The 21,125-nt window shown below is 43.7% G+C and overlaps 1 protein-coding gene across 1 annotated transcript in view; it reads left to right on the forward strand.

Annotated features, from left to right (window-relative positions):
- Window positions 1-21,125, forward strand: part of LOC121465587 (acyl-coenzyme A oxidase-like protein) — a 300,287-nt gene that overhangs the window by 135,155 nt on the left and 144,007 nt on the right. The window contains exon 11 of the mRNA XM_041678830.1: window positions 20,121-20,237. Coding sequence (XP_041534764.1) covers window positions 20,121-20,237 — 117 coding nt within the window. The remainder of the gene's footprint in view (window positions 1-20,120; window positions 20,238-21,125) is intronic.

The raw sequence follows: 21,125 nt of genomic DNA on the forward strand, positions 1-21,125 counted from the left end.
CCGCAGGAGCCAGACTGAGATTGCAATGGCGGCACAGCCCAGAAAGCCAGCATTTTAAAACAGCCAGTTTTTTCCTGCTGCTGAGTCAGGAAAATTTCAAAATGGAGGACATACCATTTTGTGCTAGCTCTGGGGCCACCAGGTAGGAGCTGCACTCAGCACTTTAATTCTGAGACTGAGCGTGCAGCACAGAAATTCTTTTCATCCAAGTTACAGCCAAATCTGACACGCAGAGCCGCCTGCCTGAGCCTGATTCTGCAGTCTGCCCAGGTGCAGGCGGGGAGCGCCGAGCCATCAGCACGGTCTCAGAGCACTCTCCTTTCGATCCCAAGTGGGAACACAAACATCCAGTCCCATAAAATCCATTGAAATGCTTTAAAGCCAGAGTTCAAGCTGGCAGCACAGCCCCAGGAAGCCGCGCTTTAAAATGACGCAGCTTTTTTTCTGCTGTTGTTGCTGAATCAGGAAATCTCTCTACGGCAAGCCACCAACAAACAGCAAAAATCCGTGTTAAATTCTCTCTCCCTTATTTTTAAGCCTTCTCAGGTTTTTAAGTGGATTTAGTCCATCACGTCTGGGCACCACTCTGTTGTAATAAGAGCGGTGGGCTGCGTCCCCGGCACCTGGCCGCTCGCACGGCTAGCTTTACCCGAAATAATTACACAGAAACTGTATTCTTTTAAACACTGCTTGGCCCATTTCTATCTAGCCTCTTCTTCATAGTAGGTTTAGAACTCTCTTATTTAAACAAAAGGGGGAGGTGTTGCGGGAGGTTCTCCCGCTCCTCCAGCCTATAGCTGCTGAGATACCAGCCCATTGGGGCGTGGCCTCTCTCCCTTTAAAAAAGTGGCCACTTCCCTCTCCTCTCTCTCTCTTCACTTCCTGCTCCACCGGTTGCGACTAGACTCCCTTCCTGGTTGCGCAGAGGGCTGTTGTTTGGGACTGTGATCTGTAAGTTTTTTCCCCTTTAAATAAATATCACCCTATTAATCATAATTCCAAACTGGTGTGGCATTGTTTGTGACTTACGCCTTCAGAGAAGTGTTGGTATTAGCTCTTCTTTGAAGTTCTGGTAGAATTCTGCACTGAAACCATCTGGTCCTGGGCTCTTTTTTTGGTTGGGAGACTTTTAATGACTGCTTCTATTTCCTTAGGAGTTATAGGTCTATTTAAATTGTTTATCTGGTCTTGATTTAATTTTGGTACATGGTACCTATCCAGAAAATTGTTCATTTCTTTTAAATTTTTCAGTTTTGTGGAGTATAACCTGAATATTCTTTGTATTTCCTCAGTGTCTGCTGTTGTGTCCCTTCAAATTTCGTTAACTTGGATATTCTCTCTCTGCCTTTTAGTTAGTTTGAATAAGCGTTTGTCTATCTTGTTGATTTTCTTAAAGAACCAACTCTTCGTGTCATTGATTCTTTGTATTGTTCTCTTTGTTTCTATTTTATTGATTTCATCCCTCAATTTGATTATTTCTTGGCATCTACTCCTCCTGAGTGAGTCTGCTTCTTTTTGTTCTAGATCTTTAAGATGTTCTGTTAATTTGATAGTATGGAATTTCTTCAATTTCTTTGTGTAGGCATTTAGTGCTATGAATTTTCCTCTTAGCACTGCTTCATAGTGTCCCATAAGTTTGGGAATGTTGTACATTCATTTTCATTGAATTCTAGAAAGTCTTTAATTTCTTTCTTATTTCTTCCTTCATCCAGGGGTGATTCAGTTGGGCATTATTCAGTTTCCATGACTTTTTAGGATTTCTGGAATTTGCATTGTTGTTGCAGTCTAACTTTAAGCCATAGTGATCTAATATGGTACATTGGGTTATTACAACTTTTCTGTATCTGTTGAGGTTTGCTTTGTTACTGAATATGTGGTCAGTTTTTGAGAAGGTTTCATGAGGTGCTGAGAAGAAGGTATATTCTTTTATGTTTGGATGAAATGTTCTATAGATGTCTGTTAAGTCCATATGAGTCATAATATCTGTTAGTTCCTTTATTTCTCTGTTAATTTTCTCTCTGGCAGACCTGTCCAGTGGTGAGAGTGGAGTATTGAAGTCTCCTACTATTAGTGTGTGGGGCTTGATGTATGATTTAAACTTAGTAATGTCTCTTTTTCTAATGTGGGTGCTCTTGTATTTGGAGCATAGATGTTCAGAATTGAGATTTCCTCTTGGTGGATTTTTCCTGTGACTAATATGAAATGTCCTTCTTTGTCTCTTTTGATTGATTTTAGTTTGAAGTCTGTTTTGTTGGACATTAAGATAGCTACACCAGCTTGTTTCTTAGGTCCATTTGATTGGAAAATCTTTTCCCAACCCCTTACTCTGAGATGATGTCTGCCTTTGTAGTTGAGCTGCATTTCTTGTATGCAGCAGAAGGATGGATTCTGTTTTTGTATCCAGTCTGTTAGCCTGTGTCTTTTTATAGGCGAATTGAGTCCATTGATATTAGGGGGTATTAATGACCAGTGATTGCTAGTTCCTGTTATTTTTGTTGTTATTGTATTGTGTGTGCATTTCCCTTCTTTGGGATTTTCTGCTGTGGGATTATCTATTGCCTGTGTTTTTGTGGGTGTAGCTTACTTCCTTGGGTTGGAGTTTTTCTTCTAGTACTTTGGGTATGGCTGCTGTTGTTGATGCTTCTGGGCCACTGTGGCTGCCGCCACATTCTTTCATTGATGCTTCCGGGCCAGGCCAGGGTGGCTGTCTGACACCCTCTCTCTCTGATGCTTCTGGGCCTGGCTAGGAATGCGACTGCTTCCACACTCTCTCTCTGATTCTCCACATCTCCTAATTCTTTCTAAACAGTTCCACTAATTGCCCAACAACCAAACATATGTGTGTGTATTTATTTACACATATAATTATATATAACTAAAGAAAAGCATATTAAGTGATGTGACCTTTTGTTTTGATGATTTAGCAAAGACAATACTACTCAGACCTGCAGGAGTGTTTTAAGATAGGTTGATTTACATATCAGGAGAAGGAATCAAAACTGATGGAATCTTTCTAGAAAGTGAGTTGGTGATATGTCTCAGGAATTTTAAGAAAAATTGCAATTTTCTATGAAATAGTACATTTTATTCCTGGAAATTTTCCCTAAGAAATTAATACTGAAGATATAGCTTCAAATATATTTAATGACAAAATAAATTTAAAAAGTTATTTGCAATAATAACTCTTTAGGAGAGAAGAAAAGCACACATAGAACCCTCATGACATACTCACAGCTGCTTATGTTAGTATATGCTGGTGAGTTTATCACTTTAATTATAACACCTACACTTGTCTCCTTTGCATTGAGGTATTCATAATTTCACACTGATTTCCATGAGTTTTTTTATTACTGATGTATCACATTAATTGGTGTTGCATCTTTAAGACAGGATGCATCTTTTATAAAAGTAGAGGATATATGACTTGTCCCTTCTGATTGACGCCAATGCAGTCTTCTTTCTTCCCTCTCTGTCTGTTCTTCCCTATTCATCAGAGAGGACAACAAATCTAATATTGCCACTCTCCATATTCCAGCAGCTGAAGAATGGTAGACTTGCTAAAACTTTCATCTTTATATGTCATGTGGAGAATCTTGAAATAAGACTGCCTTCAGGAAGATAAGAATAAATGTGCATTTCTCTGCTCCTTCCACTGGGGACATCTGTGAACTCTGGGTATTGTGTAGGAAATCTAAGGAGAATGAAAGGTGACAAAAAGGCAGCAGTTGGGACCTCACGGTCTGAGAGAAGACTCTGTAGGGAGTTCCCACTTGTTTCTTTATCTCACACGTCTCCGAGTAGTTACTAGGGGAGCTGATGACCCAGAAACACCAGTGAGCACTCACATGTACATGTGTACACACATACACAAACACACACACACACACACACATTAACACATACACATGCTCACATACCTCACAGATACACACAGGAACAAGCACATACATATATACACACAGTTACAAAACATATTCACATTCTCTCTCTTACACACACACACACACACACACACACACACACACACACACACCCTGAGCCTGTTTTCCTTAATTAAAGGTTAAGTCAAGGGACACCTGTCAAGACAGAAAAATTTTAGATAATGCTGTTCTGTGTAGTCTAATTCCACACAAAGAATTATGACACCATCCCTACCCCATACCAACAAAGGGCTAGGCCTCTGCCTTCTGTGTCTATAGTGGATTTTCTAAAGTCTGTTACCAGGCTGAGTACTTCTTGTGTGGTCGCGATACTGTGGGAGACCTAGACATCTACTCCACCTAGCATCTCCTTCTCCCTCCAGCTGCAGGGTGTCAGGGACCTGGAGGATTTATACTCTAATCCATCCTAGCAGAGATGATGCTGTACCCACTGTGGGGTTGGTAAGGATCAGATGAAGGGCTAGAACTCTTGCACTTGCCCAAAGAGAAGGAGGACTCTGACCCAGCGTGACTTGAGAGTCAATGGGGGCCAAGAAGGGCATTTGGGCTTTTACTTCTGCTTCTTAATAATAATTCATTTCTAGACCACAACAGGCCAGAAATCCAGAATTTTAAATAGGACCCAGAGACTCCAAATGTAGCATTAAAATGTAGGTATTCCAGTTGAAAATTACTCATTACTCTATGACCCAGAAAAATCTCAAATAGAATGGGAAAAAAAGGAGATACCAACACAGGGATCATAGAGATGCTGGAATGATTTGAAAAAAATCATTTTTTTATTTTTAGTTTATATTTGAGCATTTCTATCCCACATGCCAGTTTATAAATAACTGGAAGCCACTTTCCAAATTATTACACAGAGGCTTATATTAATTATAAATACCTGACCAATAGTTCAGGCTTATTACTAACTAACTCTTACATTTTAAGTTAACCGTTTTCTTTATTTACACTCTGCCATGTGGTGGTACCTTTATTATCATGGTATGTTCATCTCCTGCTCCCTCTGTATCCACTGGTGACTTCTGACTCTACCCTCTCCTTTTCATCATCCTTAGTTTGGTTACCCATCTATATTTCCTGCCTGGTTACTACCAATCAGCATTTTATTAAGCCAATTTGAGTATAAAAGATTATTCTACAGCATTCGTGTATATGTGTGTGAGAGAATGTGCATACACACACACACACACACACACACACACACACACACACACACATATGTACAGGTGGGACCAGTAGCTGATTCTCCACCTTATTTTTGAGACAAGATCTCTCAGGTCCCTATGCTTGTATAGCTGTATAGCAAGCACTTTTCCTCTGAGTTATCTCCCCATCCCTAAGATGCCTCAATGATAAAGGTGTTTCATGCAAAATCTGGTAACCCAAGTTCAATCCCCCGGACCCACACAGTGGAAGGAGACAAAGTGAATTCCCTCCCACAAGTTGTCCTTTGACGTCCACACGCATGCACCACAGCACCTCCTCATACACACAATAAAGTAATGGGAGTCATTTAAAATTTAAATATTAAACAAGTACAGAGGAAAGAATCAGCGAGCTGGAAGAGGAGAGCAGACTAGCAAAGAGAACAGAGCTTCAGCAACCTGCAGAACTGCAACAAAGGACTCAATGCATGTGTGCTTATGTCCAGACATAAATGAGAAAGATGGCAAGGGTGAAAATGTAGTTGGAATAAAGATAAAAAGTCCCAAACTTGTCAAAAAGTCGTAACTTACAGATTCAAAAAGTTGATCCTATCTACAAGGGGGAACTCAGAGAAATTCATGTGCACACACATTGCAGAAAAAATGGAAACCTAAAAAAAAAAAAAGGAACACTCTTGAAAGCAGAAGAGAGAAACAATCACAGCAGATTTCTCATCAGAAGCCGGTGAAGGTCACAGGAAGTGGCTTGCCATTTCCCAACCATTAAAGAGCCATTAAACCAGAATTCTGTATGCAGCAAGGTGACATTTCAGTACATTCGCAGATGAAACAAAACGGAACATATTTCTCATTCACAGACTGAAATGGAGCTGAGTAAAATTCCTGCCAGGCATGGTTGTGCACATCTGTAATCCTAGTAGTCTGGGAAGCTGAGGCAGGGGATTCACCAAAAATTCAAGGCTAGCCTGGGCTACACAGTGAAACATTGTCTCAAAAACAAACAAAGAAAACAAATTGAAGAGGGCAGGAAGAAGAAGGGATGGGGAAGGAAAAAAATGAGCAAGAAAAGAAGGAGCTGAGAGGTGTGTGAGAGGTGTGAGAGGTGTGAGAGGTGTGAGAAGTGTGTGAGAGGTGTGAGAGGTGTGAGAGGTGTGAGAGGTGTGAGGTGTGTGAGAGGTGTGAGAGGTGTGTGTGTGAGAGAGGTGTGAGAGGTGTGTGAGAGGTGTGAGAGGTGTGTGAGAGGTGTGAGAAGTGTGTGAGAGGTGTGAGAGGTGTGAGAGGTGTGAGAAGTGTGTGAGAGGTGTGAGAGGTGTGTGAGAGGTGTGTGAGAGGTGTGAGAGGTGTGAGAGGTGTGAGAGGTGTGTGAGAGGTGTGAGAGGTGTGAGAGGTGTGAGAGGTGTGAGAGGTGTGTGAGAGGTGTGAGAGGTGTGAGAGGTGTGAGAAGTGTGTGAGAGGTGTGAGAGGTGTGAGAGGTGTGAGAGGTATGAGAGGTGTGAGAGGTGTGAGGTGTGTGAGAGGTGTGTGTGTGTGTGTGAGAGGTGTGAGAGGTGTGTGAGAGGTGTGAGAGGTGTGTGAGAGGTGTGAGAGGTGTGAGAGGTGTGAGAGGTGTGAGAGGTGTGAGAGGTGTGTGTGTGTGTGAGAGAGGTGTGAGAGGTGTGTGAGAGGTGTGTGAGAGGTGTGAGAGGTGTGAGAGGTGTGTGAGAGAGGTGTGTGAGAGGTGTGAGAGGTGTGAGAGGTGTGTGAGAGGTGTGAGAGGTGTGAGAGGTGTGAGAGGTGTGTGAGAGGTGTGAGAGGTGTGAGAGGTGTGAGGTGTGTGAGGTGTGAGAGGTGTGAGAGGTGTGAGAGGTGTGAGATGTGTGTGAGAGGTGTGAGAGGTGTGTGAGGTGTGAGAGGTGTGAGAGGTGTGTGAGAGGTGTGAGAGGTGTGAGAAGTGTGTGAGGTGTGTGAAAGATAGTCGTTGTGTGCCATAGAATTGCGCAATTCTATAAAAATGTTAACTACTAGGCACACATTTAAGAAAATGTCCAAGCCTGGTGGTGGTGGCGCACGCCTTTAATCCCAGCACTCGGGAGGCAAAGGCAGGCGGATCTCTGTGAGTTCGAGGCCAAACTGGTCTACAAGAGCTAGTTCCAGGACAGTCTCCAAAACCACAGAGAAACCCTGTCTCGAAAAACCAAAAAAAAAAAAAAAAAAAAAAAAAAAAAAAAAAAAAAAGAAAAGAAAAGAAAATGTCCATGAGACCTGTGTTCTGAAAACATTGATGAAACGAGACAAAGATCTAACTCTGTAGAGAGTTAGTCCGTGTTTATGGTTGAGAGGCTGTGGTGTTTTAAGAGCCTAAAGACACCGTTTACCTTTAAGGCTGTGGATTGAGCGAAGGTGGAGATGCCAGCTCTCCTTTAATTATCTCAGGGAAATGTTCTTGTTGCCAAGGCTATTCTGAGGCATTGAGATATGGGTGCTCTGTCACCCAGTGTCCATCTTCAGTGATGGGTGCTGAGTACCAGGGCTCAGCGTTTGTCTCTGACCCCCTGGTGAGACCAGAGTCTCTGGCTGGCTGTTCAGGTTATCGATGCCTATAGTTACTGCTGCACCTGCTGTAGATGGAGAAGAGAGAGAATGATGGCCTGGCTCCCAACAGGAATCTATTCCTCACCTGAGCAGCTGAGGTGCTACAATATCCTGAGATGGTGTGACCAGGGAGAATGTCACCCTGTAGACAGGATCTCAGATAGAGACTACTTCCACAGTGAAGCCATTAACCCATGCCAGAGAGTCTCAGCTGTAATCTAAGTCTCCACATTTTACAACATTGTAGATTTGTTTTGAAGTCATTAGGATACAGCTCAAGGAAGCCCAGTCCTGATGCCCAACATTAACCAACTTTTGTCACTCATAGCTATTGCTAAGGCTGTAGTTCTGAAAAAGTAAATTAATTTCCCTTGTGTGGTAGCCAACTGAATATCACTCAGGCTCCTCACTAAGGTCAGCTGATTGGCTCTGAAAAGAATCTGTTGCTACCATGGCTTTGTCCACACCATCCTCAAGCTGTGTTTTGTCTATCTTATTTCAGCCTGGAATTCAGAGGGAAAAATCACTGCTGTTCCTCAATATACATAAAGGGGGCAGCTGATATCAGTTTTCCACTACATGGACACACACACAAATACACAGATACACAGACACACACACATATACACACATAGACATACACACAGACATGTAGCACAGACAGACACACAGACACACACACAGACACAGATACACACACATAGACTCAGACACACAGATACACACACATAGACTCAGACAGACACACACAAACATGCAGCACACATATATACATACATATACACACAGACAGACACACACCACATATATGCACACAGACACACACAGATATACACACATACACATACATACAGACACACATGTACATACACAGACACGCAGATACGCACAAACACACGGCACATACACAGAAACATACAAGCACACATACAGACAGACACATACACACAGACACACACCACATATATACACACATATGTACACATATACACATAGACATTCATAGATATACACAAACACACAGCACACACACAGACACAGACAAACACATACACACAAACATACAGACAGACACATACAGATACATAAACACACAGCACACACAGAAACGGACAAGCACACATACAGACAGACACACACCACATATATACACACAGATACACATACAGATATACACACAGACATACCACATATATACACACAGATACACATACAGATATACATACACACACAGACATACACACATACACAGATATATACAAATACATAGCACACAGACACAGACAAACACATACACACAGACACATAGACAGACACACAAACAGTCTCACACATACAGAGACACACATATACACAAAGCATATAGAGACATACACATACAGACACATATACACACAGAGACAAACATACTTACAGACACACATACACTTTTTAACATGAGCATTAGTGTGCCTTCTTTCTCATCAATTTCATTTTTTCTTTTTTTTAATTGATTTTTATTGAGCTCTACAATTTTCTCTGCTCCCCTCCCTGCCTCTCACCTCCCCTTCAATCCTCCCCCAAAATCCCCATGCTCCCAATTTACTCAGGAGATCTTGTCTTTTTTCTACTTCCCATGTAGATTAGATCCATGTATGTCTCTCTTACTGTCTTTATTGTTGTCTAAGTTCTCTGGGATTGTGATTTGTATGCTGGCTTTCTTTGCTTTATGTTTAAAACCCACCTATGAGTGAGTACATGTGATAATTGTCTTTCTGTGTCTGGGTATCTCACTCAAAATAATGTTTTCTAGCTCCATCCATTTTCCTGCAAAATTCAAGATGTCGTTATTTTTTCTGCTGTGTAGTACTCCATTGTGTTAATCTGCCATATTTTCCTTATCCATTCTTTGGTCTAAGGGCATTTAGGTTGTTTCCAGGTTCTGGCTATGACAAACAAAGCTGCTATGAACATAGTTGAGCACATGTCCTTGTGGCATGATTGAGCATCCTTTGGATATATACCCAACAGTGTTATCACTGGGTCTTGAGGAAGGTTGTTGCCCAATTTTCTGAGAAATCGCCACACTGACATCCAAAGGGGTTGTACCAGCTTGCATTCCCACCAGCAATGCAGAAGTGTTCCCATTTTCCCACAACCTCTCCAGCATAAGTTGTCATCAATGTTTCTGATCTTGGCCATTCTTACAGGTGTAAGATGGAATCTCAGAGTTGTTTTGATTTGCATTTCTCTGATGACTAAGGATGTTGAACATTTCCTTAAGTGTCTTTCAACCATTTTAGATTCCTCTGTTGAGAGTTCCCTGTTTAGGTCTGTACTCCATTTTTTTTTATTGGATTATGTGTTCTTTTGGTGACCAATTTCTTGAGTTTTTTATAAATTTTGGAGATCAGATTTCTGTCTGAGGTGGGGTTAGTGAAGATCTTTTCCCATTCTGTAGGCTGCCGTTTTGTCTTGTTGACCTTGTCCTTTGCTTTACAGAAGCTTTTCAGTTTTAGGAGGTCCCATTTATTAATTGTTTCTCTCAGTATCTGTGCTGCAGGGGTTCTATTTAGGAAGTGGTCTCCTGTGCCAATGCTTTCAAGTGTATTTCCCACTTCCTCTTCTATAAGGTTCAGTGTGGCTGGGTTTATGTTGAGGTCTTTGATCTATTTGGACTTGAGTTTTGTGCATGGTGATAGATATGGGTCTATTTTTATTCTTCTACATGTTTATATCCAGTTATGCCCACACCATTTGTTAAATATGCTTTCTTTTTCCATTTGATTTTTTTTTTTTTGCTTCTTTGTCAAAAATCAGGTATTCGAAGATGTGTGGATTGATATCCGGGTCTTCTATTCGGTTCCATTGGTCCTCCTGTCTGTTGTTACGCCAATACCAGGCTGTTTTCAGTACTGTAGCTCTGTAGTAGAGTTTGAAGTCAGGGATTGTGATGCCTCCAGAAGTTCTTTTATTGTCCAGGATTGTTTTGGCTATCCTGGTTTTTTTGCTTTTCCATATGAAGTTGAGTACTGTTCTTTTCGAGGTCTGTGAAGACCAATTTCATTTTTTTTTAACTGAATGCTGGAAGCAGACTTTCTCCTTTTTATAGAAGCTTTGGTGGACAGAATAAAGAAAACAACTTTTGGGAAAATTTTTTAATCACTTTCTTAGGGACGAGTAGACTGGCGGATTATCTTGAAGACTGTGGTTTGAATGGTAAGGACTCTGATGGTGGCCCTTGCTGTATCTTGGACAACTGATATACCAGGCATGTAGCTTTATCTCACTTGGCTGTCACTCTAAGCCCATTTATAGTCAAGGAACCTGAGGCTCACAGACTTCCTGAACAAGACAACCCACACACAGGTGGCATCATCTGCATCTCTTGTAAGGCAGGTGTGCATGGTCCCAAGCCAGGTGTGCATGGTCCCAAGCTAGGTATGCATGGTCCCAAGCCTGGGCTTCCACAGTCATGTCTTCTGCTGCCCCTTGCCCCACCAGTGATATAAACTGGGATGTGATGGCTCAGTCCTGGGATCGCCTCCCACCGGCAACAACAGGCACCAGAATAGCACAAGAGCATATTGACCAGAAATGAAGCTATGTTCCTTGGTGTTTGTGTTAAAGAAGTTTCTTTGAACAAGAATGTGATAGATCCGATCTACTTTTATTTAAATAGAAGAACCCTCAAAGAAGAACAGGGATCTTGGCCAGTCTCTGCTGCAAGGAGAGCCTACTTTTGGTCTTTTCTGTCAGATGGTGACTTTGGTCAGAAAGAACCTATTCAGGAGAACACAGGGAGAGTGCTGTGGGTCCTTATCTCTGGTCTGAAGGGCATCTGAGCTCTTTAAATCACCCATTGACTCAGAGGAAAAAGTGCCTTGTTCCTAATCACTCCAGACTCTTGCAGGATGCTCCGTTCTGTGCTGCTGCCACGGTGCCAATGATGAAAATGGTCTTCACCATCTCAGAGAGCAAAGTCTTGGGCCCTGCCAGATACTGACCACAACTTCTGTGTGCTGCCTGTTGGGTAGAGACCTGGCATGATCTGCGAGAAAGGGAGATGGGGAGAATGATGGCAACGGCTCTTTCCTAAAGAGCTGCACACTAGCAGTGGCATGCAGGCTCCAGCATCTCTGTCTGTAGGCTTGGGCCACTGTCCTCATTTGCCATGTAGACTTTCCAGCAGTGACATCAAAGCAATAAACTAACATATCTTTCTGTATATTCTCACTGAATAGCCCATGTTTAAAACTTGTCATTGTCATTAATCTCACATTGGAAGAAGAACTGTGTGTCTAGCATCTGCCCTTGACCTTGAGATGTCTTGGGGTGCAAGGTCATTGTGCAAGCTGGTTCACAGACATTCCTCCTCCATCACTATCAGGATGTTTGGAGACCCAAATGTTATTTCTAGAGAGTTTACAAGATTAGAATTTTATTTTGAAAGCTTTCTTGGGAGCAGTTTCCATACTAATTACAGTTAAGGTTTTTTTTTTGTTTGTGTGTGTATACGTGTATGTGTGTGTGCAGCAATAATGCATGTGCTTGTGTAGGGCAGTGGTCTTCACCAGGCGCCATCCTCAACCCTTTTCACTTTGTTGTTGTTATTACTATTATTTGAACCAAGGTCTCTCACTGAACCTGGAGCTTACCATTTTGGCTGGAGTCCCAGATCTGCCTGTCTCCTCCCAACCACCAGAGGTTGTATTTGTCTAAGGTTGACTTGGCTGACATCCAAACTCAGGTGATTACAAAGCAAGGACTTTATCTACTGAGCCATCTCCTCTGCCCAAGGCCACTGGGAAAGCAATGTTTATCTATGCATAAGTAGACCTGCAGACACACACTTCTTTCATCAGCTGTAGAGATGGATGGAAAATTGTTTAGCTGAAGAGTGACAGCTAAAACCTGGTAGATCTAACATGTCAAGTATGATGTTTTGTGCAGGATTTCTCAGAGTACAAAGAGAAAACCATTAGGCATTCAGCTTTAAACAAAAATAGCATTATGGGAAGCCAGTCCCCATTTTGATGCCAAGCTTGACCCCATGGGAATCAGAAAAGGTTGAGTGTGGCAAGGCTCGAAGCTGGGAATTGGGGTGTTGATACCCATACATTATTTGATAATAAGAAGCCAGGTTTTTGATAGTTGGACCCCAGTCTTCTGGGTTCAATAAATGCTTGTGTTAGTGTAGCCATGCCCAATACACTCCACACAAACAACTAAGGAAATATAAGTGGGAAGGATTAGTTAGACTCAAGGTTTCAGTCCATCACGGCAAGGAAGGCATAAAGGCCTTTATTGTGGAATGTGTAGTAGAGTCTCCTCACATTTCCAAAGGAGACAATGCTGGAACCAGGTTCTTCTGTAATCATTAAGTGTCCACCCTTAGTGACCAGCTAGGCTCTCCTTAAGGCCCCATGGCCCTCCTAAAATAACACTACTAGCTGGAGGACAAATGTTAAAATATGAGCTCATAGGGACATCTTAGATTTACACAGTGCTATGACAGGGTCCTTAAAATCTTTGGTTTTGATTCTGGGGAGATGGCTCAGTGGGTAAAGTGTGTGACATGCAAGCATTAGGAGCTGAGTTCAGATCCCTAGAAGCCACCTAAAAACCAGACACGGTGGCATATATCTGTAACTCCAGTTCTGGGGGCATGGAATTTGGCAGAGCCCAGGGGCTTGCTGGCTGTGCATCCTGAGCACAGCATCAGGCTCTAGCTAAGTGAGAGATCCTGCTCAAAACATCAGTGTGAGAGACCCTGCTTAAAACATAAGTGGGAAAGAATAGAGACAAACAGCTGATGTCAACCTCTTGCCTCCACATGCACACACACAGACACGTATACCCAGACATATGTGTGCTGCACACATGCACACACACAGACATGTATACCCAGACATATGTGTGTGCTGCACACATGCACATACACAGACACATATACCCAGACATACATGCGTGCTGCACACATGCACACACACAGACATGTATACCCAGACATATGTGTGCTGCACACATGCACATACACAGACACATATACCCAGACATACATGCGTGCTGCACACATGCACACACACAGACACGTATACCCAGACATACATGCGTGCTGCACACATGCACACACACAGACACGTATACCCAGACGTATGTGTGCTGCACACATGCACACACTGCACACAAATTCTATCTCTCTCTCTGATTTGTACAAATAGTTGCATGCTAAGTTCTAAACCTAGGAGTGTCCCCCTAAGAGAGGAGAAACAGAAAGCATTGGGCTGGGGCTCTCTGACAGGTTGAGGTATCTCTGTAAAGTGATATGGGATGTGGGTGTCCCACTGAGGACACTCACCGGTTCCCTTGACTGTAGCCTGAAATTGAATTATTAATAAATCCCAGTGGCCATGGATATGTGTCTGAGGCCCAGCTTCATCTGCAGAGGTCAGCACCACGACACTGAACGAAGTGAGTTTTCCTCTCCTTCTTCCTGGCTGAGGAGATGCCTGTGAACTAGCTTGCACCCTTGGCTTGTACCCCGAGACTGAGGGTGAAGGACAGAGGCTCAGCCACGCAGGCTTTCCTCCTTCCAGGGTGACTGCATGTCATTCACAGCAGACTGAGGCAATGATGCTTCGGAGCAGGAAACATGGGAAGCAATTATCTTTTTAGTAGGTCACTGGCTTCCTTTGGGAGAAGAGACCAGAGGGAGAGCAGGGAAGGCAGGCAGCACGGTCCCCCCAAGAGGCTGCGCCTGCAGTAGCTGCCTTAGTGATTAATAGCTGTGTCACTTCCCGCGAATGTTGCTTTAAGCAGCCGTGTTCAAAATTGAGTAGGGATGAAATACAACAACCGAAAATAAATGTTTCCTCCATTCCTTAGTTGTTGCTGGAGTCCAGAAATAGCCTTTCAGATCTATATTCTAAAAAGCATCATTCTCAGCTCTCTCTGAGGCCTGGATGGATTTTCACGTGGCTATCATTGTGTATATCAGCACGGCTCTTAGTTTTATAAAGATCAGGAGAAAGCTAAGTGATTTGAGTTATTTTCCTTTGGAGGGAGTGCTGAAATAAGAATTGTGTTTACAGAGAAAAATATACCCTTTACATGTGTTTTTAACAAAAAAAATAGTAACCCAGTGGAAGAAAAGACAGGAAGAATATTGTATCCATATAGATCATATTTTGGAACAATAAAAATGTCTGGCAGGCAGTAATTGCTGGCCAGCTGCAGGGATTACAGCCCAGTGAGCTGTGTTCGGGGTAGTATGCCAAGATGCTGGCAACCAGGGAAGGAACCCTCAGTGTGCCCAACTGGGTCCTGACAGCATGAACAAGAGGGTGACTCAGAATGGCTGGGCAAGGTTGCCATGTGGGCCATACTTTCTACGGCCCGGAGACTCGATATTCCTTTTTATCTGCTGCTTCTCTTGCAGTTAGCCAACCAGCTTGGGGCTAATAGTGGCCGTCCTAGGACTAATCTCTGTTGGCATCTCTGAGCAGAAGAGTCATTAATCTTTAGTGCCACCTCTAAAACCAGGTAGAGTATCAGATAGGTAAAGAGTCAATAGAAACTCCCGTTCAGTGCTTTGGAGACTGTCAGCATCTGAGGAAAGGAGCGGGTGTGCCCCACTTTCTGTATATCCACTGGTTTCCTTCTGCTCTCCTATAAGAAAGCCAGGGTAGGGCTGTCGGTATTACAGGGATTGGCTCCTCTCTCCTGCTTTCTCAGTCTCATCAATTTCTATTCTGTCTACTGCTTCTACCATAGCTCTACTGTCAGAGTTACTTCTTTGTTCATAACAACCATAAATAAGTAAACATTTCAGGAAAGAATGGGGGTGGCAGGTGGGAAGCTGGAGTACAATTGCTGAGATGATGTGGTATCCAGTGTGCCCTCCTTTCTTTCTTTTCTGGAAGTCCCTGCTCCAGGCCAGGCTGGGGCACATGAAAATAAGCAGGTGTGAGCTATGAGGCAGATAGCAGAGACCGTAGACATGTAGGTTGTTCTAACTTCCAGATATGTGGAGGCCAACAGGTCAGGAAGATTGCCATCTTTAAGTGGCTCATTGTTCATAGTGCCCTAGAAAAAAGGGGGTGTCCACCCAGCAGAGCCTCATAGGGAACCAGCAGTGTCAATGAGGAGATGGAGGATGCCAAGGAAAGGATGGACCACACAGGCTAAGCAGGCTAAGCAGGTTAAGCAGACTAGGCCTGATACTAGCACTCTGATATCTTGAAACTCTCCTCAGTGGTCTGATACCTGGCCCTGGGTGTCACCTGGGGAGACTTGTACTGGGCATCAGTGCCCTACATTGTAATAGCCTTATACACGAGGTATTGGGGTTTCTGGATTTGCTAGCTTACATTTGGATGATGCAATCATGGGGACATCATTTGCTATCTTTAGGAATGAGCTCACCCTGGGAGGTGGGGCTCACAGTCCAGGATCAGCAAGGCTCTGGGAGGAGAAGCATCAGCAACCATCAGTTAGTGCAGACTGAAAGAGAGAGAGACTGGCATTGGAGGGAGGACTACAGAGGGAATACTTAGGACATTCTAAGGAGAAGCCACTCTGCTTTGATTGGTTTGGTTCTGTTCGGGTTTTTGAAGGAACGGATTAAAGAGAGGGAGAAAAATCAAAACAGTCTCAGTGTCAAGAGAGAACATGTGGCTGGTTCACCACAGATGAGTCCAGACAGTTGGGTTTGAGGCTGGTGGAGGCAGTGAGTCCTGCATGGACAGAAAGTACAAAGAATCATTAAAGGTTCAAGCAAGGCCCAAGTTAACTCCTAAATACCAGACAGGGGCATTTGGATTAGATTCCCAAGCATCTGGCTCCTATACTTTAAATGCCTGTGTGTGGCTATGTGTCAAAGAAGTAATCGTCAGGTTAGGAGGTGGTGATAAATTATTGTGGCCGAAGAAAAGAAACCCATCCATGAAGGGTGTGGTAGTTTGAATGAAAATGGCTCCCATAGGATCCTAGGGAGTGGCTCTATTGGATGTGTGGTTTTGCTGGAGTTGGTGTTTGAGGAAGTATGTCACTAGAGGCAGACTTGAGGTTTCAGAAGCTCAAGCCAGGCCCAGTGACTCACTCTCTTCCTGCTGTCTGCTAAGATGTAGAAGTCTGAGCTTCCTCCAGGACCATGTCTGGTGGCTATGCTTCCTGTCATAATGATAATGGACTAAACCTCTGAATGTAAGACAGCCCCAATTAAATGCTTTCTTTTATAAGAGTTTCCATGGTCGTGATGTCTCTTCACAACTATAGAAGACCGTCTAAGGCAATGGGGCTAGAAACCCAGTACCTCCTGAGCCATCAGTTAAACTCAGTGAGTGGATGGCACTCTGAAGGTTTGCAGGGCAGAGATAACTATGCCCTGAGCAAACAGTTTGGTGGCCCTAAAGCCCCGCACACCCCATCATGAGAGCAGACTCCACAGCTGTTGGATCATTCCATTTTACAAAGACTATCTAAAAATATATGCATATATCCTTGTAAAACCTCTCAAGTTTATGAAATCACCTAGAATCCTGCAGTAGATTGGCCGATCTCCCTGCCACATGAAGAGATATAGTCTGAGGCCTGCTGTGTGGACTCTTGGTGGTCTCTCTGGCCCGTGCCTATTACCATATTGAACTATAAGAGTCAAAGAGGAAGTGGGACCATCACAAATCACACCGGGAAACTGATTGTATTAGTTTTGTTTTCTTTTGCTGTGATCAAACACCCTCGGGAGAAAAAGCAACTGAAGGAAGAAAGGGTTTATTTTAGCTCCTGGTTTAAACATCAGTCGATCATGGTGGGGAAGGCTCAGCACTGGGAGCCATGGTGGGGAGGGCTTGGCACTGGGAGCCGTGATGGGGAGGGCTTGGCACTGGGAGCCATGGTGGGGAGGGCGTGACACAGGGGGCGTGAGGAAGCTGGTCACACTGTTTCTTGTAGTACAGAAGAAGGAAGTGATAAATACCTCTGCTAGCTTTCTCTGTCTTATGCAGTCTTGGAGCCCAGGCCATGGAATGGTGCTCATATTCAGGGTGGGTCTCCCACCTCAGTAACCCTAATCTAGAGAATCCCTCACAGGTTTGCCCAGAGTCTCGTCTCCTAGGTGACTCTAGATCCTGCCACGTTGTCAACAAGTTGGCAGCTGCTTACCCCCACACTGATCTAGCATCCAACAAACCTTCCTTGAGGTCTTGACCAGGCCACTCTGCCATGTTTGCCTGTGTTTCTTCATCTGAAAAACCCATTCATTCCATATTGTGTATCTGTTGTGTGCTGTGCCAAAGCAAAGACTTGCTTGAAGAAACAGAAACTTCGGTGGAACTCTATTTAAAATTGTACGGCTATCATGATTTTTCAGCAAATCAAGATCTAAAAGATGTTGTTATTGATCATTTCCTTTGCCATCTCTGTGTGAGTAGAGTACCCTGAAATGATATTTTGGAAATCCAAGATGAAATACTGGTGATTGACAGGGATGGAAGGCTGGGCCATCATAACTGGGTCTTCTCTGTGTTCTGGGCTATGAGCTCCATATCTGGGACTTGACCTTGAACATGGCAGGTGCCCAGAATCTAATATACTGGTGGCACAGCTGTCTCCCAGAGGAGTGGGCTGCATATGGCCATGTCTAGTGTGAAAATTGGGCTTTAATAATTGCAAATAAACCTACAGTAGAATTATAAAACAGAATTAAAACTCTAGAGAGTGGGGACAAATAGAACATTTTAAGTAACTGCATGAGACCATTTATGCTGCTATGACAAAAACACAATAGATGGGGTAAACTTAAACAATAAGCATCTATGTCTTGTGGTTCTGGGTCTTGTGGTTGGAATGCCAAGGTCCAAGAACCGGCAGATTCAGTGTCTGTGTAGTTTGTCTTCTGATCTGTCCTCTTGAGTGTCCTTACCTGACCTTCCTGCAACACACTGAGTTGAAGGAGGGTTTGCTGGGTAAATCAGATTAGCACCCCACCCTTATGACTTCATTTAACCTTAGTTACTTCCTAAAAGCCCTATCTCCAAATAGTCACTTGGGAATTAGGGCTTCAGTGTATGAATTTTGTGGGGACACAATTCAGTCCATAGCAATAACCTAACATTATGATGATACCCTTATTGAAAATGAAGTTTCTTTTTCTATTTTTGGACTCATCATGCTCCAGCTGGAACTGAGAGGTTACCCTGCATACTGCTCAACCTCTCATTTGAGACCGTGCCCTGCTGTGGTTGGGTGGAGATGGTGTGGGCGAAAGGGCATGGACCAAGGGCAGGGGATAATAGTGTTCCTGGGACAACCGTCTGGAGTGGTCAGACTGTGCCCAGGGATGTCTGCTCACTCTGCTTGTAGCGTTCTGGCCCAGTGTATGCCTGCGTTGGTTTGCCTTCTCCCCTCCCACATGTCTGACACAGACAAGTTGTGATTTGTAAATGCCTTATGCCAATGACTCTCAACCTTCCTGATGCTGCGATCCTTTAATACAGTTCCCCATGTTGTGGTGATCCCAACCATAAAATCAAGTTTGTTGCTACTTTAAAACTGTAACTTTGCTACTGTTACGAATCATAATATGGATATCTGATATGCAGATAACTGATGTGACCCTCAAAGGTGCAAAAATTAAAACTTTGAAAAATTTGCTTGTAAGTGCATGGGTATCCTTGGCTCAATAGTGTCTATAACATAGGTTTGCTTTGGATGTTTGATAACGTGTGTGTGTGTGTGTGTGTTTAAGCTGTTATTTTTTAAAAATAAAAACTAAGTTCATGGCTACTTCAAAGCAGAATATCATCAACCCGAGTCAGAGAGTATTGGCCGGCACCAGGGTTTGCCCATGGGCATTGCTACAGGGACAGTCCCAGGAAGTGCATTGAGGAAAGACATGAGATGCACCTGCCTCCAAGTGCCCTGCAGCCACTGTAACAAGACACAGGGGCTTCAGTTGAATACTATGCCACGCAGCACTGCAGGGGACTTAGGAGGGCTGAGAGTAATGATCTACCTGTGCATCTGACAGCCGCGCGGAGGCCACCACCACCCTCCTTGTTGAGAATGTCCATTTGAAATATGTTCTAGGCTACGGCTCCTGTCCTATTAATTATGTTACAAACCTAGTAAAGCTGAATAATTAATGATCGTGGGGCACTTGAAGCTCGGAAATGTCATGTAAATGTTAAGGAGTACAAATTACTCCATGTAGTAGATAGATCTGTTTTGCCTTCCACATATACCATGGTGGGAAGGTTCATTTCTAGGAAAACTAAAAAACTTGCTTGGGGTTTTCCTCGGACGGTTGGACTATCTTAACTTACTGCCTTAACCGCATTTTAGGAGATTTGGGTTTCTGTATCCTGCAGCGTTTGAAACATCACTGGCAGCTATGAAGATAAAGTTACCTACTTACTGCGTTTTGGTAAAAGTCATGTTTGTTCCTTTTCTCTAGCCGAAGGCAGTTTGGGCCCAAGGGCAAAGAAGAGGTGAGGATCATCGAGCACCAGATGCAGGCGCTCAGGCTGATGTCTCACCTGGCCACCGCACTGGCCCTGACCTTCACAAGCAGGTGAGCTGGCTCTGGGAGTGCTTCTCCCCCAGGAGAAACTGTAACAGATTTGAGCAGTTAAAATGTTTCCAACTTCTGGTAAAGTTTCTAAACGGAGGATAAAGCTCTGAAGACTTGATCAAGGCATGTGTGGTGAGCGTGTGTCGGGGAAGAGGCGGGTCGCTGAATGAAATAGCAGAAATGATGCTGTACTTGCACAAGCACGCTCCCCTTCACCGCAAGCTCTTACAAACTCTGCTTTAGATTGATTGATTTTATGTGTATGAGTGTTTTACCTAAATGTATGGATGTGCCCTGCACATGTACCTGGTACTACGTGTGTGACTGGTACCTGACAGGGACTAAGGAGGGCATCCCATACTGGAACTGGGGTTACAGATGTTCTGAACTGTCATGTGGATATGGAACCAAACCTGGGTCCCCCAAAAGAGCAGCAAGCTGCCCGGCTATCTCTCCAGTGGTCACCAAAGGCTTTAATAGATTGATGCCTTCAGATGCTCTGTCTCCCAGCAGCACTCGGGCAGGACCTGGGCTGTGTGTTCTGTGTCATTGTCACCCCTAACATCCTAAAGACAAGGAACTTGAAGGTTTGTCTAAGATGACAAGGACCCAGAAGGATGTGGACAGGGAAAAGAACATCAAACTTTACATCTTTCTCCTGTGTTCTTTTTTTTTTTCTAGGATGCTAATTCTGTTTCTCAGTGGGTTTGCTGCAGAGGGTACCTTACAGCCTCTCACTTGTTGGAAAATTTACACACTGATGAGTGTGTTCTGGGTTTTATAGGACGATGGGCATCAGAGAAACTTTGCCCTGTCTTCTGTACTGCTGATCTGTGGGGTGCCACAGTCCTTAGGCCTGTGGAGGAGGGGGCCTTCTCATAACATGAG

This window comes from Microtus oregoni, unplaced genomic scaffold (genome assembly GCF_018167655.1).
Source record: "Microtus oregoni isolate MIOR12 unplaced genomic scaffold, Mior012 000031F_ref0000149, whole genome shotgun sequence".
NCBI lineage: Eukaryota > Metazoa > Chordata > Mammalia > Rodentia > Cricetidae > Microtus > Microtus oregoni.